This window comes from Pipistrellus kuhlii, unplaced genomic scaffold (assembly GCF_014108245.1).
Source record: "Pipistrellus kuhlii isolate mPipKuh1 unplaced genomic scaffold, mPipKuh1.p scaffold_m20_p_4, whole genome shotgun sequence".
In the NCBI taxonomy this organism is placed as follows: domain Eukaryota; kingdom Metazoa; phylum Chordata; class Mammalia; order Chiroptera; family Vespertilionidae; genus Pipistrellus; species Pipistrellus kuhlii.
Window position 1 is genome coordinate 68,138,312 of NW_023425540.1, and position 22,480 is coordinate 68,160,791.

Consider the following 22,480-nt stretch of genomic DNA (forward strand, 5'->3'; position numbering starts at 1 on the left):
GATAGAGTGTCAGCCTGTGGACTGAAAGGTCCCGGGTTTGATTCCGGTCAAGGGCATGTACCTTGGTTGTGGGCACATCCCCAGGAGGGGATGTGCAGGAGGCAGCTGATCGATGTTTCTAACTTTCCATCTCTCTCCCTTTCTCTCTGTAAAAAATCAATATATTAAAAAAAAAAGAAAAAGAAAAAAGTGGAACTGCCTTATGACCCAGTGAGCGATTCTACTTCTGAGAATTTATCTAAAGAAACCCGAAATACTAATCTGAAAGAACATATGCACCTCTATGTTCATAGCATAATTATTTACAATAGCTAAGATCTGGAAACAGCTCAAGTGCCTATCAGTGGATGAGTGGACAAAAAAAGCTGTGGGACATTTACACAATGGAATACTACTCACCTTTAAAAAGATGAAAATCTTACCTTTTGGAACAACATGTGTAGAGAGTGCTTGGGAAAGGCCCTTGAGCTGATTGTTGTCTGAATCCAGTGGTGCCTGGCAGAGCCCATGCCCTGGAAACATAACCTGCCAAAGGCAGATGTGCTGTCAGTCTGACCTTTAGCTCAGGCCCCAGGGGGTGGATTTCATTATCTAAATCCAGCTAGGCACCAGGAACAAACACAATTATCATCGGGGCCCACCCAGAAGTGATGATTACAAAGAAGCAATAAGAATGCACATATTGCCGAAACCGGTTTGGCTCAATGGATAGAGCATTGGCTTGGGGACTGAAGGGACCCGGGTTCGATTCCGGTCAAGGGCATGTTACCTTGATTGCGGGCATATAGGGGGTGTGCAAGAGGCAGCTGATCGATGACTCTCTCTCATCGATGTTTCTAACTCTCTATCTCTCTCCCTTCCTCTCTGTACAAAATCAATTATATTAAAAAAGAAAAAAAAAGAAAAAAAAAAGAATGCACATATTGTCCTAACCTGTTTGGCTCAGTGGATAGAGTGTCAGCCTGTGGACTGAAGGGTACCTGGTTCAATTCTGGTCAAGGGCGTGTACCTTGGTTGCAGGCAGCTGATCGATGTTTCTCTCTCATTGATGTTTCTAACTATCCCTCTCCTTTCCTCTGTAAAAAAAAAATAAAAATAAAAAATAATAATAAAATAAAAATCAATAAAATAAATAATAAAATAAAAATCAATAAAATATAATAAATAAAATTCTCATTACTCAATTAAAAAAAAAGAATGCACATATTTTCTTTATCTTAAACTTTAGTAAAATTTCCTGGTATCTTATTGTATAAAATAAATGTGCTGTTTTGGCTCTGGGTCACTGTCTCTCCATCAGAGGACAGCTGTCCCACCTGGTCCCAGCTTTCCCTACTGTCTTTGTGTCTGTCTCTTTCATTTTCTCAATCCCTGTCACCCCTACTCAGGACTCCTGTCTGTTCTTTAGCTGTGCTGGTCGCAGAAAAGAGTAAAATATTTATAAACATGGATGAACCCAAAATGGAGAGTAATAGGTTAAGCGAACAAGTCAGGCAGAGAAAGACAAGTACTATATGTAGACTATAATGAACAAAACAAAGTAAACAAAATAGAAACAGAGACATGGATACATGGTACAGACTGACAGCTGTCAGAGGGGACAAGGTGAAGGCATTAAGCCAAAAAAACAAAAAACAAGACAAAAAACCCCCTCATAGACAGAGACAACAGTGTGGTAATTATCAGAGGGAAAAGAGAGGTGTTGGGTGGGGGGGCTGGTAGAAAAGGGTATGGGGGGATACATGGTGATGGAAAAAGATGTGTCTTGGGGTTGGAACCAAACAATGTACAGATGGTGTATTATAGAACTGTGCTTGTGAAACCTACATAATGTTATCAACCAATGTCACCCCAATACATATGACAAAAATTTTTAAAAAAATGGATGAATTTTTCAGATGGAAACAATCCAGCTCCCACACTGCAGAATGGCTGCGTGCGTGCCCGGTAACCCTTGAAAAGCCCAGTGCAGGGCACAAAACAAATTTAAATAAACATTAGCCATAATTTCAAAACTTTTGAAAGGGATTTGTGGCCATTCTATTACATTTTATGAAATTACCCCCCTCCCACTTAAAATTTTTTCTTCTTTTTTTTTTTTTTAATAGGGTAATTTCCCTTTTAAAGCAGTCATTTCTACTTAACTTTTCACGTATTTAGATTTCCATACATCGGATTTTTGTGTGTGAAATATGACAATTAAGAGCTTGTGCTATTTACTCAATCACATATGAATCCTATCACTTGTGAGGTGGTTTTGATTTTTCTAAAACCCTAAACTGTTCAGGAACAACCGGGTCGGGGCCCGCCCAAGAGCAGGGCTTTCGGCGGCTCTGTGGTCTTTATCTGTCAGCTTCCAGACACGCGAACTTGAACTTGACAAGGAGGTGTTTTGATACACTGTTTCCCACCTGAGAGGAGGGCCGGAGCTGGCCCCGGGAACCCGCCCGCGGTGGGCTTTGCAGCGCAACACGGCAGCGGGGCCTCCGAGCCCGGCCCGCCAGGCGGCGAGGAGGCTACGGCGCCCCGGGTGGCCCGGGCCTTCCTCCTCGAGTTGCGCGGGTCGATTTCCAAAGCGTTTACGTTTGAATTTCCCTGAACCGCCGGGTGTGGGCGATGGCGCGGGCCCGCCCCGGAAACCTCCGGGCGGCCGGCTCCTTCCCGCCACCCGCCGGCCCGGCCCCTCAGGCCCCGCCAGCCAGCGCTGCAGAGCCGGGGAAGCCGACGGGCCGACCCAGGCGCCGCCGCCCGCCTCCAGCGGCCCTCCCTCCACCACGCCCTGCTCCGCGCGCCCAGCGAACGGCCGCCGGAGGGCCCCGAGTTTGAATTTACGGGCCGGGCTCCTCAGCCGCAAAGAGCTTCCCATTGGCCGGCGGCGGTCACGTGGGCCCCCCGCGCGCCCGCCCAGTGGGTGACGGTCCCGCTCGGGCCGCGCCGCCCCCGCCCCCGCCGCGCGCCGCCCGTCCGCCGGCCCCTCCGCCCCGCCTGGGAGGAAACAAAGTGCTGCGGGCGGGAGACTAGGCGGCGGCGGCGGCGCGCGGACCCAGATCGGCCCTCCCGGTCACCCTGGCCCCGTGTCTTCCTTAGTGCGTGTGTGAGTGTGTGTGCGCGCGCGCGTGTTTCCTTACAAAGGGCATTTTACGACTGATTGATTCGTAGCCTTCCCCTTTGCCCTTTGTGCTGTAACCCCGCTCCCACCCTCGCGGATCGCCGGTGTGTGTCTTCGGTCCCGGCGCCGCTCCCCTTCAGCCTGCTTGCTGCGTGTCCCCGTTGCTGCCCGCGGCCTCCCCGCTGCTCCGCGCCGATCGCCCGCCCCGCCGCCCGCCCGCCCGCCCGCCATGGCGACCGCGACCCCCGTGCCGCCGCGCGCAGGCAGCCGCGCCAGCGCCCCCGCCACGCCGCTGAGCCCCACGCGGCTGTCGCGGCTGCAGGAGAAGGAGGAGCTGCGCGAGCTCAACGACCGGCTGGCCGTGTACATCGACAAGGTGCGCAGCCTGGAGACGGAGAACAGCGCGCTGCAGCTGCAGGTGACGGAGCGGGAGGAGGTGCGCGGCCGCGAGCTCACCGGCCTCAAGGCGCTCTACGAGACCGAGCTGGCCGACGCGCGGCGCGCGCTGGACGACACGGCCCGCGAGCGCGCCAGGCTGCAGATCGAGCTGGGCAAGTTCAAGGCCGAGCACGACCAGCTGCTGCTCAAGTGAGTCCTCGCGTGGCCGCCGCCGCCGCCGTTAGCACGCGCAAGGGGGTCGGGGGGCCTTGAGAACCTCGGAGAGGGAGATCCAGGCCCAGCGTGCCCACGCCCTTCCGAAGGGGGTAGGGTCTCCATCTTCGGGAAGGAGGAGAAAGGATCTACCGTTTCTTAGTGAGCTCAAGGGTGGCGGAGGGGGTTTGAATTGTAGCGATGGTGGTGGGACCGAATGCACATTCATTTCCTGATCCTGGATTCGGAGCAGGGCTGGGCATCGTGCCCGCCTAGGTGCGGGGAGGTGACGCCCGGGCGCGCGCTCCAGTGCGCGCCCCAGGTTCCGGCGGAGCGTGAGACAAAGCGTCTAGTAGCGGGCTTGCAGCGCCGAGGTGGCTAGCCTGCGAGGATTTGCCGCCCGCCTTAAGAATGAATGAGTTTTGCGCCGGGCGGAGGGAGGGAGGAAGGGGAGGGACATGCCTTAAATGTCCCGGTCTCCCGGGGTGGGTGGGTCCCGCTTTGGCGCGCTCGGTCTGGGCCCTGTGACATTTTGTGATCTCTCTGCGCCTGCCCTGCGAGAGGCCGGAGGGGCGGGGTCTGAGCTGCGCGCCTCTGCCGGCGCAGGGCCAGTGAGGCTTTCTAGCTCGTTAGCTTTCTCGGGGAAAGATGTCCTTTCTGCGGAGACCGGAGGGCAGGACCCTCCGGTGCTCCTGAGCACGGTACCACAAGCTGGGTTTATGCACGTCGTGGCCTCCATTCGCTGATCCGTGAATCTCTTACCTCCCAGGCAGCAGCCCCTTCCCTAGTTTTTGCATCCCCATAAATGATGGTCGGTCGTCGGTCGTTCTGGTAATGGTGGAAGACCGTGCTCATTCCCTGCATCTGTCGTAGTGATGATGGGCCAGGGCAGATCAAAGGGTGTTTGTGTAAATGTGGAGTGTTGTAGCGAGGGAGAACTTATCGTTACTCCACCTCAGGGGTCAGACTTTCATTCCAGGGCACAAGGGTAAACTTGCAAGCCTTTGCTGATTCCACCTTCACTTTCTGATGAGCAAAATGGCATAATTGTCGTCATTAAGCAATTTAGTGTTGATATCAGGCTGTAGACATTTGCTAAACTCGAATCCGGAATTCATGATCTCCATCCCTTTTGCCAATTGAAATTTTGCCGAATGAAAATCGATTTTGACTTTGTTCCTGGATATCTTTCTGTCTGTACCCGTGTGAATGACTGTCTCAGTCGCTGATTTTGTAGGTGTGAATCTGTACTTCCCCGTTACTAAACACTCATAAGAACGGTTCATAAAAAGGGTATGTGCATCGGTAAAAATAAAATATATTAAAAAATACAGACCGATTTACTGAAAAACTAAAATAGTCTCTTACCTCTTTCCATGAGGCAATCATGTTTGCCCTTTTTCTGTTTATTTCTTTAAGTATTTAGTTCCATATAAGCCGCCCTGGCCTGTGTGGCTAATTTGGTTGGGCATCATCCATGCACTGAAAGGGTTGCCAGTTTGATTGCCTGGTCACGGCACATGCCAGGTTTCCTGGGGCTGGATTCCAGGAATGGGCAGTGCAGGAGGCAACCCATGGATGTTTCACATCAATGTTTCACTCACATAGATGTTTGTCTTTCCTCCTCTCCCTTCCTCTCTGCCTAAAAAAAAAAAAAAAAAAAAAAAAAAAAAAAAAATCAATAAAATATTATAAAATCATTAGCTTATATTTCTGTTTCTTGTATTTACCAACCTTTGGTAAATACATGTTATGTTTTAAAATGAGTCCATTAACTCACAAGACTGTCTCCATTTTCTTATAAATTTTTTATTAATGAAGTTCTTCAAATCTTAGATGCTGTTGTATGACTCACTGTTGTTATGTGCACTACTAAGAAGAAAAAACACATCAGGGCTAGTTATGTAGGAACCATCCTGTTGGACCCATCCTGGTTTCAGAGGTGTTAAAATGTAGCACTGATTATGTATCTGTTACATGCCAGACACTGTTCTGTGTGTGGAGGATACAAAGATTGCAAAAAAAGTTAGTGGAGGATACAAAGATTACACCCCATCGACCCCGCCCCCAAAAGTAACAAAAACAAAACAAAAAACTACACCAAAAAGTTACTACCCTTACGTTTCTCAGAATACAGTAGGGGAGATACCCAGTAAGAAAATAAATATTGCATTTCATTTAATTGGAGGCATTTTGATGCTGATGCTTTTTAAGTATTTCCAGAGCGGGTATCCTTGGGAGGTTTCTCACCCAGTGCGAAGACTGCCATCTGGCTGACTAGTTGTAAAATGCTATGTGTAGTAGATTGTGAGATGCCTGCTGGTTTCAAAGGGATTAGAGTGAAAGAATGTGTGTATTAGAATCAATGGCGTAATGCATGTGATTTAATGTTAGATAATAACACGCTGGGGGAATAAAAACAGAGCGGTGCGAAGCAAAAGTGTGGTTCAGGAAGGCCTGTCTGAAGGGTTGACAGACGGACATAATCTGAGATGCTGAGTAATGTCCTGGGACTATAGTTTTCCTAAATCTGTACGTATATTCCTATTATCGGGGTTAGATGTTCAGTAGCATACCCTTATAAGATGGGACTACGTTCCAAGACCTCCCATTGGATGCCTAAAACTGGATAGAGCTGAACCCTTTACAGACTGTATATTGTTAGTTTTTTTCCTATTAACATGCACTTATGATAAAGTTCAATAAGTTAGTTAGGTACAGTAAAAGATTAAGAACAGTAGCTAATAATAAAATAGAACAGTTCTAACAATACACTGTAGTAAAAGTTATGTGAGTGTGGTCACTCCTTTCAAGGGATCCCTTGCTAAAATTTCATATAGGCTCAATGCATTCTGGTACAACATCTTGCCATCCAGTCAGAACGTTTTCTATATTCTACACATAAATTTTAATGGCTTTACATCTTAATTTATTATGCACTGTGGTTGTAACTTTTCATTCTTTTTTAAATCCTTATCTGAGGATATGTTTCCATTGATTTTTAGAGCAAGTGGAAGAGAGAGGGAGAGACAGAAATATTGACATGAGAGAAACACATTGATTGGTTCCATTCTTGGTCAGGGCACATGCCCGGGTGGCGGGTCGTCCCTGGTGGTAGGGGATGTGCAGGAGGTAGCCCATGGATGTTCCACTCTCACATCAATGTTTCTCTTTCTCCCTTCCTCTCTAAAAATCAATGAAACTATTAAAAACACACATACACACACACACACACACACAAAAAAAAAAAAAAAACACCCGCCAAAACAGGTTTGGCTCAGTGGATAGAGCATCAGTCTGCGGACTGAAAGGTCCCAGGTTCAAATTCCAGTCAAGGGCATGTACCATGGTTGCGGGCACATCCCGGTAGGGGGTGTGCAAGAGGCAGCTGGTCGATGTTTCTCTCTCATAGATGTTTTCTCTTTCTCCCTTCCTCTCTGTAAAAAATCAATAAAATATATTTAAAAAAAAAACAAAACACCCAAAACACTTAATTTTGGAATTTTCTATTTCATTGTTTTTGGATTGTGTTTGACTGGGTGGGTGGGATACTGTATTTTTTTCCCCCTCTAATATGCCATTATTGCTCAAAACATTCCCCATTTTACTTTGTCTCATATTTCAATCCTGGGCATGCCTTGTATAATTTTGTTCCTAAATAGCCTTATATATTGTGTTGTTGTTGTTAATTAAAGAAGTACTTGCCCTTCAGTATATTTTCAAACCCTTTAAATATATCCTATCTAATAAAAGAGTAGTATGCAAATTGACCATCACTCCAACACACAAGATGGCTGCCCCTATGTGGTCAAAGATCCTGTCCCCATGTAGACACAAGATGGCCACCACAAGATGGCCAGCAGGGGAGGGCAGCCTGGGGACATCAGGCCTGCAGAGGAGGGAATTTTGGGGTGACTGGGCCTGCAGAGAAGGGCAGTTGAGTGGGAACCAGGCCTGCAGGGAAGGGCAGTTAGGGGCAAACAAGCTGGCAGGGGAGTAGTTAGAAGGTGATCACGCTGGCAGGCAGAAGTGGTTAGGGGCAATCAGGAAAGCAGGCAGGCAAGCAGTTGGGAGCCAGCAGTCCTGGATTGTGAGAATTGGATATCCCTCGAGGGGTCCCAGATTGGAGAGGATGCAGGCTGGGCTGAGGGACACACACCCCTGTGCACAAATTTCGTGCACTGGACCTCTAGTGTAATCATAATATCTATACTATTACCTAAGTCTACTTTCTTCCCTGGAACTCTGCTCTTAAGACATCCAGTTGACAGACATCCTAGAAATTCACAGAATTTAGATCCAGCTTCTTCCTAGGTCATGTATTTCCTTTCCTTGGTTCCTTCCTTTGTTTTGTTGGAGAATATCCTTAAGTAATTTATTCATGAAAGATTGCAGGAGGTAAACTATGTGATTCCTGTGTGTTTGAAAATAACTTTGTCTAATGCTTTGATGGTAGGCTGGATATAAAATACTGGTTTAACATTTTCCCCTTCAGAATTTGAAAAGTATCATATTGCTCCATTTTTTCAGCATCCAGTATTGTTACTGCCTAAGGCCAGTCACAGTTATTTTCTTTTGGTAGCTGCTTTTGCTTTTCTTTTGCAGTTTTTAGAAGTCTTTTTATCTTGGTTTCCCGAGATTGCCTGGTGAGAGGGCTAGGTATGGCTATTCTGTCATGCATCCTAGCTGTTATAAGTGGGTCCTTTCAGCTTAAGTACAATCTGTATTTAGCTTTGGGAAACTTACTTTATTCCATACCTTTTCTGTGCTGCGTTTTCTTTGTTTTCTCTATTTGGAATGTTGAGCCTTTAGGTTTCTTTTTTTCTCATAATTTTTTTTCATTCTGTGAAATTACTTTGTCTATTTTCTCCATCACAGTAGTGACATTTTAAAGGCATAAATCATACTTTTAATTCTAAGAAATATTTTTGAAAAGATATTTAATTTATACTGTTTCTATTATCAGAATGTATTGCTTTCTTTACTCTGAGGATAATATTTAAGGTTTTCTTCTTAAAATTCTCTTCTGTGAATTGGATTATCTCTTTTTCCTCCCTAGTCACTTATTCTTTTTGTTTGACATGTTTCTTTTTTTCCTTCTTGCTACTGATTTTGATCCTACATTTACAAATGAAGCACTAGGTAACGATTGAGTATTACTGCTGTTATCATTCAGGTAATTTCTCTGCATTTTCTGAATAGAACAACAAATTAGGATCTCTCTGATTGAATAGGGTGTGTTGCTGTTGGAGGGCCTGCAGTTAAGATAAGAGGTGCTGAGCAGGGCCCTGTGCAAAGCTGTTCCTAGAGTTAATCCCTCTATTCTAAGTTGCCTCACTATCCCCTGTGGTTCCCGTGTTCATGTTCTGTGATAGGTACTTTAACCTACATTTTTCCTAGAAATTTGCTGAAATGTCACCTAATGATTCCTTTCCTATTCACTTTGGTGCATCACATACTTCACTGCTTTTTTATTAGGGTCTAGTGGGGAGGCTAATACCTGTGCATAGTAAGTCATCATCTTGGAAATCAGTTAATTTTGAGCAATAATTGAAGTACAATTTGTATGATGAAAAGTAAGAAATGACTTTTTTTCTCATTGGTCCATTTAGTTTTTTTTATTTGCTTAAAAATAACTTTTTATACTTAGCTTTATATTTGGAGACAAAGTGTCGTAATCAGCTTATCATTTTGATGGTTTTAAATTAAGTCAACAGTCTTGAGAATTATAGATTCTAAAATTACTCAGTCCCTTTGGGTTCCTCAGTACACAGGTACCTCAAAGACAGAATTAATTCATGGAGACACTTGGCCTTACTGGAGAGAATTCAGCTCCATTGAAGTTGGTGTTTAGTTCAGTCCGAGTTTAATTATATTTCATTGGAAGCTTTTTTGGGGTTTTCAAGAATGATGATGTATGCCATCAGTCAGCACTTTGAAGAAAAAAGTAAAGAAAGATTGACTTATTTAAAAATTTTAGTATTAACCAAATATGCAGGAAAAGGAGATACAAGAAAATTGTGTTGATTTCAGTATCTAATTTTGTGGCTGCATACATTTCTTTTTCCTTCAGTGATAAGGGTCCATAATCTTTTATGCAAAACCCCTGCTGCTAGATGTGTTTGGAAGAAAAAACAATTCCCATTTTAATAAGGTAATATGATGCATATACTGTGTATGACACCCCCAGTGGGGTCCAGGGTATCACGTCATCATGAAACAGATATTTCTGCAGGAAAGATATTAATAGTCACAGTAAGTGGAGAAAGACATCTAAAAATAGATTCACATTCATTCAGGTCTGGTTTTGTTACCAAATAAATTAATGTAAAATTAAATTTTAGAACTCTAAAAATGCATAAAAGAGATTATCAATTTGTATTTTATTATTATTTTAAATTTATATTTTCTCTTTCTCCTTCCTTCCTTCCTTCCTTCCTTCCTTCCTTCCTTCCTTCCTTCCTTCCTTCCTTCCTTCCTTCCTTCCTTCCTTCCTTCCTTCCTTTTTCTTTTGGTTAATCCTCACCTGAGGATATTTTTTTCATTGACTTTTGGGGATAGTAGAAGGGAGGAGAAGAAGAGACAGAGAGAAACATCAATGGGAGAGAGACACATTCATTGGTGAGTTGCTTCCTGCATGCACCCCAACCAGGGCCAGGAAAACTACAATTGAAGTATCTGCCCTGATTGGAATTGAACCCAGGACCTCTCAGTCCACAAACCAATGCGGTTCCACTGAGCCAAACTGGCTAGGGATCCAGAACTTTTCTTTTATTCCTCATTTGGTTTATGGTAGATATTAAAGCATGAAAAACTGCAAAATTAACTGTAGGTTTCTCTTTTTGAAAATTATAACCGAATTAGGAAAATGATGATGGGGGCTCATTGGTATGTCTCTAATATAATGAATGCTGTAGTATCACTTGAAATGTTGAGCAACTCACTGTTCCTTCATTAAACACACACAAACACACACTCACACAAAACGACTTGAAAAAGGATCTTCCAGGAAACACAGTTGTTAGTCTTGAAAGCCAATGTTTTAAAAATAATCTTTGACATATTGTAGACAAATTTTGTTAATAATAGCATAATTTTATATTTTTAGAAACAATTGATCTTTAAAAATATAATTTTTCTTATGAAAATAAAAGTTTTCTTTTCTCCAAATAGAATAAAGAATAATGTTGATTATGTTCTCTCATGATACATGTGGATCTGAAGGTTTGTAGACTTTCCACCTCCATCCACAAGCACCATTGATTTAAGGAAGATAGTTCTTAGGTAGAAGGATCAAGCATACTTAGTATATTTCTTTGGGAAATATATACATTAATAAAGAAACTACTGATGGGAAATTTGTTTGTTTGCTTTTTTAAATATTTTATTGATATTTTTACAGAGAGGAAGGGAGAGGGAGAGAGAGTTAGCAACATTGATGAGAGAGAAACATCAATCAGCTGCCTCTTGCACACTCTCTACTGGGGATGTGCCTACAACCAAGGTACATGCCCTTGACTGGCATCGAACCTGGGACCCTTGAGTCTATCCACTGAGCCAAATCAGTTAGGGTGAGGGAAATTTGGATTTGTATGTTTTCATAAGTAAGAATGCATGTGCATGCTGACTTGCTACTAGCAAGTATGACTGGGACAATGTCCATCACAATAGCTGAGATATAGGGTAGTATAATATCAAACAAAAGCACAATCTGAAGTTGCAATTTCCTGTTTTTTTATGACCTGGGATAGGCATTTAATTCTTTGATATTAAAGAATTAATATCCTTTATTTCCTCATCTATCTCCCAGAAATATAAGTCCTGAAAGTTTTCCTCTCCATCACATTAACAAACAACAACAACAAACAAACAAACAAACAAAATATGGGTTGATGATAAGTGTGGGTATGTAACATGTATCCATCAACACTATTTTATGAACATTTTACACATCAGTAAATGTGTGGTACCATTACTGAATATATTTTGAAGATCTCTCATCGCTAACCTTTATTGGCCACTTCACTTTGCTGTGACTATGGCTTTGCAGGTAAGTACAGCTACCCAATTTCTCAGAGGCCATAGGGGCCATGACAGTATTAGGATTTTTCCTCTTGTTAACTGAATGGTTACTGGTTAAATGTTAACCACTAGATAAAGTTATACAATTTTGCCAAATTTTGATGCCACTAGTAGCAGACGAGTGTCCATTTTCTATTTGGATGAATTTAATTTTAAATTTTGAAGGCTCTTGGTCATTTTTATTATGTTCATGTTGCTAGCATAAAGGAGTAAAAAGATAAAAATTCAGGTAGATTTCTGCCAATATTTTTGGTATAGGCCTACATGAAAACTGAGGTTGTCTTCAGCTAATATATTTAAATGGGCCTTCTTAAATTTAATTTTTGGCTGTCAGTAGCTTTTGGGTTTATTGATCATAGATAGAATTACAGCACTGTTATTGTTGGGTCTTATATCATCTGATCTAAACAATTCATTTGTAAATATATAATTTGAAACTTAGATTAAAGTACTTGTGTAAGATGCAGGACAAGAACCAACATTCATTTTGTGCTTATTGTTCTTGCCAGGTACAATGCTAGATGCTCTATAAACACTCTTTTAAACCTTACGATAATCCTGGGGATAAGTGAGGAAACTTGAGGCTTAGCATAAAGTCTTTGGCATAGGATTATTTAGCAGATAGATAAATGGTGAAGTTAAAATCGATTCCAGCTCCATCTTCGAGCATTGTGATAAGGTTTTTACCAGTATTGCCTCATTTAATCCTTACATCAGCGCTGTTTTGCAGGTATTATTCTGATTGCCAACTTTCATGAAGCAGGCTCAGAGTACTGTCATCTGTTCTTGGGAGTTGTCTTACATATAATAGATGGTTACTTTTCAGGTCCATTTGGGGGCTACTTTTGAAAATGGTGCTGGGCTGTGTGTGTGTGTGTGTGTTTAATTTGATAGTTCATACCTCCTAGGATCATAATTTTGGATGTCAGGACAGTGTAGTAAAGGAAGCCATAGTTTCAACTAACTCGGTGCTTTGTTTGCTAATTGGGAAAGGGTGAAGATGAATTCCTAAGGAGACCTCTTTTTTTTTTTTTTTTCCTTCTTTCTTGAAAAGCTACTCTCCTGCTTTACTCTGTGCTTTAACAATTTTAAAGAAATTAAAAATCTCTGTGTACATCTGTAGTAGTCCTGATAGAAATGTTCTTTTCATTTATGTTAAGCACACATTTGTGGAACAGGCACCATGTGCCAGGCCTGGAGCCAGATGCTGGAGGTAGAGGGCTGGGACGCTCAGTCTCTGTTATCAAGTTGCTTCCAATCTAGTGTAGAAGGTAGACAACAAATACTATGGTATTGTGATACTTTAAATGTGATACACTAATACAGTGTAATAAGTGCTGAGCAGTAACCGCATAGTGCTATGGGTAGACAGAGACTACCACCCAAGGCCGACTAGGAGCTTCGCAAAGGTTTCAAAGACATCTCAGGGGAATTGGGGAGGTAGGGATGTCTGAGCTGAGTGTTGGGAAGTAAGTAGGAATTGACATCTAAAGGAAAACATTGGGAGAGGGTGTTGTCCTGGATGGCAAATAGGTCATTGAACTACAGCCATCTATACTAATAAAAGCCTTGGGGGTGATCAGGCCAGCAAGGGAGCAGTTAGTGGGTGATCAGTCAGGCAGGCGAGTGGTCAGGAGCTAGCTGTCCCGGATTGTGGGAGGGATCTCTGACTGCCAGTTATTCCTCGAAAGGTCTGAGATTAGAGAGAGTGCAGGCTAGGCTGAGGGATATTCCCCCCACCTCCCCCACCCCTGTGCATGAATTTTGTGCACTGGGCCACTAATATATATTTATAGTGTTTATATATAGGGGTGGCTTTTCAAGAATTTTAGGCATAAGAGTGACTCCTGTGGAGGGAAATAAGAGTAGAGGTAAAAAAAACACTAGTAAGGACACTTGGAGAGTAATGAGGCGACTCCTGAACTGAGATAGGCAATGGGAAAGGACAGAAAGTAGATTTGTGTGTTTAGGAAGAATAGAATCTAAGGTAACTATTTTCATGACTAGGTGCCAGGGGAGATAGTGTTCCTTGATGGGGAAGGAACAGGTTTGGGGGACCCTACTCAGGGTTAGTGACTGAGTGCTGTTGGTTGGACTTCCAGGTGGAGATGTCAGTAGCAATTTGGCGAACTTCTCCTGAGCTATGAAGAGAGGCTTGGATTGGAGCATTGGAGATATTTGGGGGTAGAGAAAAGAGAAGAGGAGCAAAGTCAGAGACATGGAAAACATCTACACATTAGTATGAGGCAGAAGAGATGGTAAATAAGAGCCCGAGAGGTAGGGAAAGAGTTGAATCATCACCATTTGTCCCTCCTATACCCTCTTTCACCTCCCCCCACTCCTCTGTCCCCCACAACATAGGGATAGAACATGTAGAATTTACTTTCTTTGAGAGCTTTAATGTCTGAAGTCATGACTAAAATGACATGTCTGCTGTTCAGGACCAAGAAGCTGCCATCGCTGTTATGACACCCATGACACCCAGCAAACCAAGTGGACTGTTTCAGAAAAACTTCACCCTTAGGAATGTAGGTGCAAAAATTCCCACCAATGTGTAAAAGGATTATGTACCATCACCAAGCGGGTTTTGTCCTGGGAGTGCAAGGTTGGTCAGTCTAGGAAAGTCAAGAATGTAACACACCATATTAATAGAATAAAGCACAAAAACCCTATAATCATCTCAATAGATGCAGAAAAAGTACTTGACAAAGTATACTAGTCTTTCATAATAAAAATACTCAAATCAATAAAAGGGAACTTCTTAACCTGTTAAAGGGTTATCTATGAAAAATCTATCGATAGCTAACGTCATACTGAATGTTTTCTTCCTAAGATCGGGAATGAGGCAAGATTGCCCACTCACCACTTTTATTCACCATTGTACTGGAGGTTCAAACTAGGGCACTTAGGCAAGAAAAAGATATAAAAGACATTTGGATTGGAAAGGAAGAAGTAAAACTATGTCTATTTACAGATGATAATCTCATAAATAGGAAATCCTAGGGAATCTGTAAAAAAAACAGAAAGATCTGGAGAGCTAATAAGCAAGTTCAGCAAGGTTACAGGATATTAGAACAAGGTCAAAACTCAATTGTGATTCTGTACACTAGCAATAAACAGTCCAAAAATGAAATTATAAAAACTCCATTTTCAACAGATTCAAAGAGAATGAAATGCTTTGGAATAAATTGAAATGCTTTGGAAGTGCAAAACGTGTACATTGAAAACTATAAAATATTGTTGGAAGAAATGAAAGAAAACCTAAGTAAGTGGAAAGACATTCCATGTTTATGGATTGAAAGACTTAATATTAAGATGGTAATTCTCCCCTCGTTGACCTATCAAAATCACAACTACTTTTTTTGTTGTTGCAGAAATTGACAGGATGACTTTAAAATACTTATGGAAATGCTTGATATTCAGAATAGCTGTAAATATCTTGACAAAGAGCAAAATTGGAGGAGGACTCAATTCGTGTTTTCAAAATGTATTGCAAAGTTACTATAACGTGTTTGTGTGTGTGTGTGTGTTATAAACATAAGGGCAGAAAAACGTCAGGTTTTAAGGACCTGGCATGTTAGCAGAAAAATTGCACAAGGACAAAGAAGGTGGCCTTAAGACACTTTTCTTCTTTTATGTACTTATAGATGCATTAGAGAACCTAATTTGTATCCATATTTGTATGGGTTATTTCTGGGCTCTCAGTTCTGTTTATTGGTCTGTGTATGTTTTTGTTCCAATATCATACTGTTTTTATTACTATAGCTTTGTAGTATAGTTTGAAATCAGAGACTGATACCTCCAGCTTTGTTCTTTTTTCCTTGAGATTGCTTTGGCTATTTGGGACTTTTTTTTTTTTTTTTTTTTTTTTTTGTGTGTGTGTGTGTGTGTGTGTGTGTGGTTGCATACAAATTTTAGGACAGGAAATTTTTGTTTGGGCATATTAATAACTTTATCTTAATAAAGTTTCAAAAATAAAGTTCCAGAAAAAAGCTGTTTTCTTTCTAAAAGTTCGGACCATGGCTGGATAAACGGCATGTTCATTCTGAAGGGTGAAGAGAGCCTCAGAAGCAGAATGATCTAATAGTCACTGGAATAACCAACTAGTGTTGAGTGGTGGTCAGCTGCCATGAGACAGCTGCTCAGAAGAACCGTAAGGTAAATTAAAGCAAAGAGCTCAAACAGCCGGTCTAATTGGCCTGGTTCTTCATATAGAGTGGGTCTGTTTTGGGGGATTTAAAAATCCTTGTTTGCACCCTGGCTGCAACGGCTCAGCTGGTTGGAGCCATGACCTGCTAGCCAGAGGGTGACAGGCTCTATTCCTGGTCAGGGCAAAATCCCAGAAGGTGAGTTTGATGCCCAGGAAGTGCGTACAGAAAGCAACCAATCACGCCAATGTTACTCTCTCTCCCTTCCTCTCTAAAATTGATTTAAAAAAAAAAAATGGATATGATTAAAAATGACAATTTTAATAGAACTGTTTCTATTAAGTCTGGTTTTTAAATCCCTCAAATTTAGAATGTATAGCTTTTTAAAAGTGTATAGAGTTAAGTACATCACATCAACATTATACCTTGGATGGATTTTTTTCATAAGCACCGATATCTCCAACAGACTTTATTCATTGAGCATGCATTTATTAAACACAAATATTTGCCTCTGTCTACTTTTTTTATACGTGCAGTATCATAATCTTTGGGAAATTTATGGAAATGACATTTAATAGCCAGAAACTAACTTTATGTAGTTTTTTTTTTCTAGTTATGTTATTCTGCCAACTAAGAGATCATCTACAATTTAGATCTCTTAAATTGAATTGCTTACTGTAACTCTGTGGGGGTTTTTTGTTTTGTTTTTAAAATATTTTTATTGATTTCATAGAGAAAGGGAGAGGGAGAGAGATAGAAACATCAATGATGAGCGAATCATTGATTGGCTGCCTCCAGCAAACCTCCCTACTGGGGACTGAGCCCACAACCCAGGCATATGCCCTTGACCAGAATCAAAGCCCGGACCCTTCAGTTCACAGGCTGTCGCTCTGTCAACTAAGCCAAACCAGCTAGGACAGGGCATTCTTAATTAGGATAGAGTATCAACTACCTTTTTTTCCTTTATTTTTGTTAATCCTCACCCAAGGATTTTTTTTTCATTGCCAACTACACTTTATAAAACTCTCTCCCTATCTGCAGTTGGAATATTGGTTCTTCTGTAAACATCTACAGTAAATGGGTATGTTTTTGACTTACATGTAGTGTGCCTATTTTTAGTGTTAGATGCACAAATTGAATTTAGATGAAAACACAGAAAGGTCTCCTAAGGAATACCGTAGGCAGGTCCGTCACACTGAACAAATCCAGTTATGAAACATAGTCAAAGAGGAATGCCCACTGGCCCTGGATCTCTGTCTAAGTTGCTCTCTATTCCTGGGCTTTGTCAGTTGTTCCTCTGCTTAGGTGAGAACTGCAGCCAGTTCCTGTGCGTGGTTTAGGATGTCAGTTCTGCAGGTTTCTGCACTTAGATCAGGGACTGACAGGTCAGGACTTCCTGCAGCACTTTTAATGAATGAAAAAAAAAAAAAAGAGAGAGAAATAATAGGAAACTGACAATTTTATGTTCAAGATGTTAACTTGCTGCAGGTTCTTCATACGTTGGCAGCTTATGTGGCCCATAAAACTCACTGATTCATGGCTTCTGATCGAGTGTAATCTTAAGAATTTTTTTCATTATCTATCTAACCTAGGAGATTGGCCGATGATAGGGAGGACATCTAGGAATGCAACTTTAAGAGATTATAAAAGTGTCATAGTTATTTATTTATTTTTAGGAAAATACATGATATTTTACATGGCATAAAAAAGACAGAATGGTTTTTTTGGGAGACTATTTGAGACTACTAAAACAGTCATTATTTATACACTGGAGGCCTGATGCATAAAGATTGGTGCAAAAATGGGCCTTCCTTCCCCTGGCTTGCCTGCACCACCTTCGCTCTGGCCAGAACCACCTTTCTGCCTTAGCTCCAGCCTGGAGCCGCCTTTCCACCTTCCCACGATGCCCAGAGGCCTGAGGTAGTGCAGAACGCCTGCATCGTTGCCATGGCGACGATGCAAATGCAAGTGGCCCACCCTACCCCCTGCTGCTCCGTGACTGTATGCAAATTAGCCCATCATCTTTGTTGGGTTAATTTGCATACTCACTCCTGATTGTCTGGTGGGCATCCTGAAGGTACAGTCAATTTGCATCTTTTTTTTTTTATTAGTTTAGATTGTCCATGTAGAACCCTCAAAGAGTTTTCAGTCTCCTGAGGTAGCTAAGTACTTGCACAAGTACAGACTTATATGATAAGTGTAACATAGATGTGCAAGAAACAGACATAGTATCCAACTCTCTTCCTCTTTCCCCTTGAGCCAAGGCACATAAACATGGAAAACAGTTTTAAGCACACTTTTAATTCTGATTTGTATTTTCCTAATATGTTCAGTAATGTCAAAGTTACGGCTTTAGGAAAGAATTTATAATGGAACAATGCATATTTTTTATAAAATAACAGCATATAAGTAACTAAAAACTTGACATTAAATTTCAGCTATTACCTTGGGTGACTCCAGGTATCACACATTTGGAGCATATCCTACTCATCCCCTTTAGTCCACTCCTTGTCATATCTGGTCATGATTTTTGTTGAAGAAGCCAGTATATTCTAGTCATTAGGTGCACTCTCTTCTTTTTTTTTGGCTCCTTGTATTTCCTGTACTCCACAAGGTGTTGTGGAGTATCTTTCATTTGTGGTTTAGCATTCTGGATCTGGAACCATGTACATTAATTATATCCATTAAATCAATGAAGTAAAACACTCAGAATTAGAGGATCTGTGAAGTTGGAGTGATATTATGTGTCTTTGTTTTTGTGTGAATTCAGTATCCTTGGTGGGCTATTTGGTTTCTGGGAAGCACAAGTTCACTCCCCTGCCCTTGCAAAGTACCGCTTTATGATCTGAGATTTAAATGTTAAACAGTGGTGCAGTAGAGTGTTTGTAATTGTTAAGTAATTTGAACCAGTCGCTTTTGTAAATATTGTGGAATACATAACATTTAAAAAAATCATATGCATTATAATATGTATTCCTGCCCAGCTCTGGTCATTTCTACAGTGGGATAAAATAATAGCTCCTCCACAAGCATTGATTCTGTTCTGTGGAGTTCCCAGCTAGGACCCAGCAATTGTCGTAATGAGGCATTCTTTTTTTGTTATAAATTAATGACTACATGGGATTAAAAAACAAACAAAAAAACCCCCACTTGATTTCTCTCCCACAAATCTTCAGGGAAAGGTTGCCATCTTGTGGTTTTTTTTTTTAATAAAGGATTTAAGAAAAATCTGATATGACTGCTGAGATTTTATGAATATAGTTGTTTTATGATACCAAAATGAGTAAGAAAGGAATACTATTAAATCTCTTTATATTTGCTTATTCTTTGGACAGATTTGTTCACTTTATTTTAGTATTACACATTTTAAAAAATTTCTGTTAAATTAAAATTTTCTTTTTTAGCCCACTCAAACATTTGTAGTAGAAATAATCTTCTACAGCCAAGACCGGTTTGGCTCAATGGATAGAGCGTCGGCTTGGGGACTGAAGGGTCCCGGGTTCGATTCTGGTCAGGGGCATGTGCCTTGGTTGCGGGCATGTCCCCGGTGGGGGGTGTGCAGGAGACAGCTGATGGATGTCTATCTCTCATCGATGTTTCTAGCTCTTTGTCTCTCTCCCTTCCTCTCTGTACAAAATCAATAAAATATATTTAAAAAAAAAAGAAATAATCTTCTACAATTGCAGTTTTAATTAAGAGCATATATTGAGAATTTTGATGTTAATTTATAATTAATGATAATAGAATTATTTGAATGAAAAAATACTTTTAAGAGTTAATTACTTGACAAAATATATCCAAAGGAACCTTAATATTATAATATAGAACTCTACTTAATAAAAAGTGATATTTAAAAGAAAAACTTCAATTTAGATCTCATTTTTTGGGTAGTTAATAATGTAAACTAAAGTAATTAATTTTCCTTCAGAGACACCCTAAGTTATAGTTAAGGAAGTCCTAAAAATCACCTCCTATGTAAGGAATGGAAAGGCTTGTAAGTTGGGGTCCTTTAGTTCTTACATCAAGGGAGTTTCTATATGATACCAAGTTACAAAATTGCTTTTTATAGTAACTTTATTTTTCACTTGTTTAATCTCATTTTATATCTTGATTTATAGGTCCTTTTCATCTTTGGTTTATAATATTCGTTGTATTAAAAATAATAAATACTTATTTTTAAAAAAATGTGTGAGAATCATATATACATGCCTGCATATATGTCTCATACATGCCAACGCCCCCACCACCACACCAGAGTTGGTTATTAAACATTTACCAGCATACTCTTGGATGGAATCCATACAATATTTTAACAAGGAAAAGCTGAAGGGTACAGTTGGGGAACTTAGTGGTAAGACTGTAGGAAGAGAACCCAACACCATGATTGACTTTGCCTCTAGTCCGCAGGCCTCTGTGTGTGTTTGACGGCAATGGTGTCAGAGCCCATAGCCGATGCGATAGCCAATAAGAATTTAGAAGAAATTCCCATTTTTGTTTTATTTTGATTCCTCCCCCTCAGTGCATCTTTATACAAGAAGAACTGAATTGTGATTTGACTAATAGATTAAGAAATATATGTTTAAAAAAAAGAGTCTTCTTACAGAAACATGTAATTCCTTTTTATAGAACAAGGAGCACATGTGTTCTTCCTCAGAGATAACCAGGATTGTGGTACATTGGTCCCCGTGGACTTCTGCTAGGGAAGGTACTGAAAGGGAAAGCTGTTGTCCACCCAATGCTTCAGAATTGCTTCTCTGATTTTAGCAGCTTATGGCAGCGTTTAGATAAACGGCCTCTCCTGCTTGTCCCTGAGCAGGGTGGGAGAAGGCCTCACGTCAGGGGTAGAACTTGATGCCTTGTGCTTCTTCACTTGTCTCGCAGTTACGCTAAGAAAGAATCTGATCTTAATGGAGCCCAGATGAAGCTCCGAGAATATGAAGCAGCACTGAATTCTAAAGATGCGGCTCTGGCCACTGCACTTGGTGACAAGAAAAGTTTAGAAGTCGAATTGGAGGATCTGAAGGATCAGATTGCCCAGGTCAGTTTTGCATCCATTGGTTATGCTTATATGCATGCATACAAGTCCTTCGGTTGATCTCTTATCTCCCCCACCTCTCCCTAACCTTCCTGCTGTAATTTTACATTCCATTTGATGCTTTACTGTCTCTGTATCTATCTTTTTGTTCATCAGTTTATAATGTTCTTTATTATCCATAAATGAGTGAGATCATGTGGTGTTTTTCTTTCATTGACTGGCTTATTTCAAGCACCTCCACTTTTAGTCATTATTGTGTCTTGATTATGTTCTTCTGCTTCTTGCTCTCAAAGCCTCATTATTATAACAAAATGTGAGGTAGGAAAAGAGAAGGTGTCATACGATGCTCTACACACAGGAAAAGATGAAAGTGGTAGCTAAATCTTGGGCTTGCGTTTTGAAATGTAAGTGAGAAGTCTCTGTTCGTTCCCTGCTGCCAGTTTCCAGATTTGAGAGGTGTTTTGGTGTGGCACTCTGTGGGTGAGACAGCAACTGTGAATACACATTTAAGGATAAAAGTTACCATGAGGGACTCTCATACACTTGTAATTACATAGAAGTTGCAATACTTGATTGGATTCCATCCATATCTATTAAGTTTATTACTATATGATTGCTGTATAATCTCCATCAATTCTTTTTTCTTATGTTAGTTGGAGACCTCCTTGACTGCTGCCAAAAAACAGTTAGCCGACGAAACTCTCCTTAAAGTGGATTTGGAGAACCGCTGTCAGAGCCTCACGGAGGACTTGGAGTTCCGTAAAAGCATGTATGAGGAGGTAACTACGTATAATTTTACCTTTTCAACGTGTGGAGGGATCCCAAAAGGCTTTGTTATAACTTTTTATGTAAATAATGGGAGAAATTTTGTAGGTAAATTTTTCAAGGCACTGCTGCGAAAAGGCTGCATATTGAGAAAACAGGTATGATTTTACTACATCTGATTTATAAAGGCTTAGTCACAGCAGTTAATTACTGTTTACGCATCTGTATTAGTTGTGTATTATTGCCTAACAGATTACTCCAAAACTTAGCAGCTTAAAGCCACAGACCTTTATTATTTCACAGTTTCTGGAGGTGGGGATTCTGAGAGCTGTCTCACTGGATGGTTATGCTTCAGGGTCTCTCATGAGGTTACAGTCAGGCTTTCACCTGCTGGAGGACCTGCTTCCCAGCTCCGTCACAGGCTGTGGGCAGGAGCTGTTAGCTCAGTGAGGGCTTCTCCAGAGGGCTGCTCACCACGTGGCTCCTCCCAAGAGTAGCGATAAGGGAGAGAGTAAGAGCAAGACAGAGGCCTCATTATCCTCTGGAAGCTAATCCCCGAAGTGATACATCTTCACTCTCATCTCTCACTCCAACCACGTCACGGGGCGTGAATACCAGGAGGCAGCAACCGCTGGGGGCCTTCTTGAAGGCTGGTGCCCATACCATTTATAGCTATCTGGGTGTGTGGGTGTGTGTGTGTGTGCGCGCGCTTCTGTCCAATGCATTTTCCTCTCCAAAGAAGTGTTAAAA

General features: G+C 41.3%; 1 protein-coding gene across 1 annotated transcript in view; it reads left to right on the forward strand.

The window, feature by feature from the left end:
* The first annotated feature begins 2,972 nt into the window (after nt 1–2,972).
* LMNB1 (lamin B1) overlaps nt 2,973–22,480 on the forward strand; it is a 39,542-nt gene continuing 20,034 nt past the window's right edge. The window contains exons 1-3 of the mRNA XM_036409782.2: nt 2,973–3,697; nt 20,812–20,968; nt 21,619–21,744. Coding sequence (XP_036265675.1) covers nt 3,339–3,697; nt 20,812–20,968; nt 21,619–21,744 — 642 coding nt within the window. The 5' untranslated portion in view covers nt 2,973–3,338. The remainder of the gene's footprint in view (nt 3,698–20,811; nt 20,969–21,618; nt 21,745–22,480) is intronic.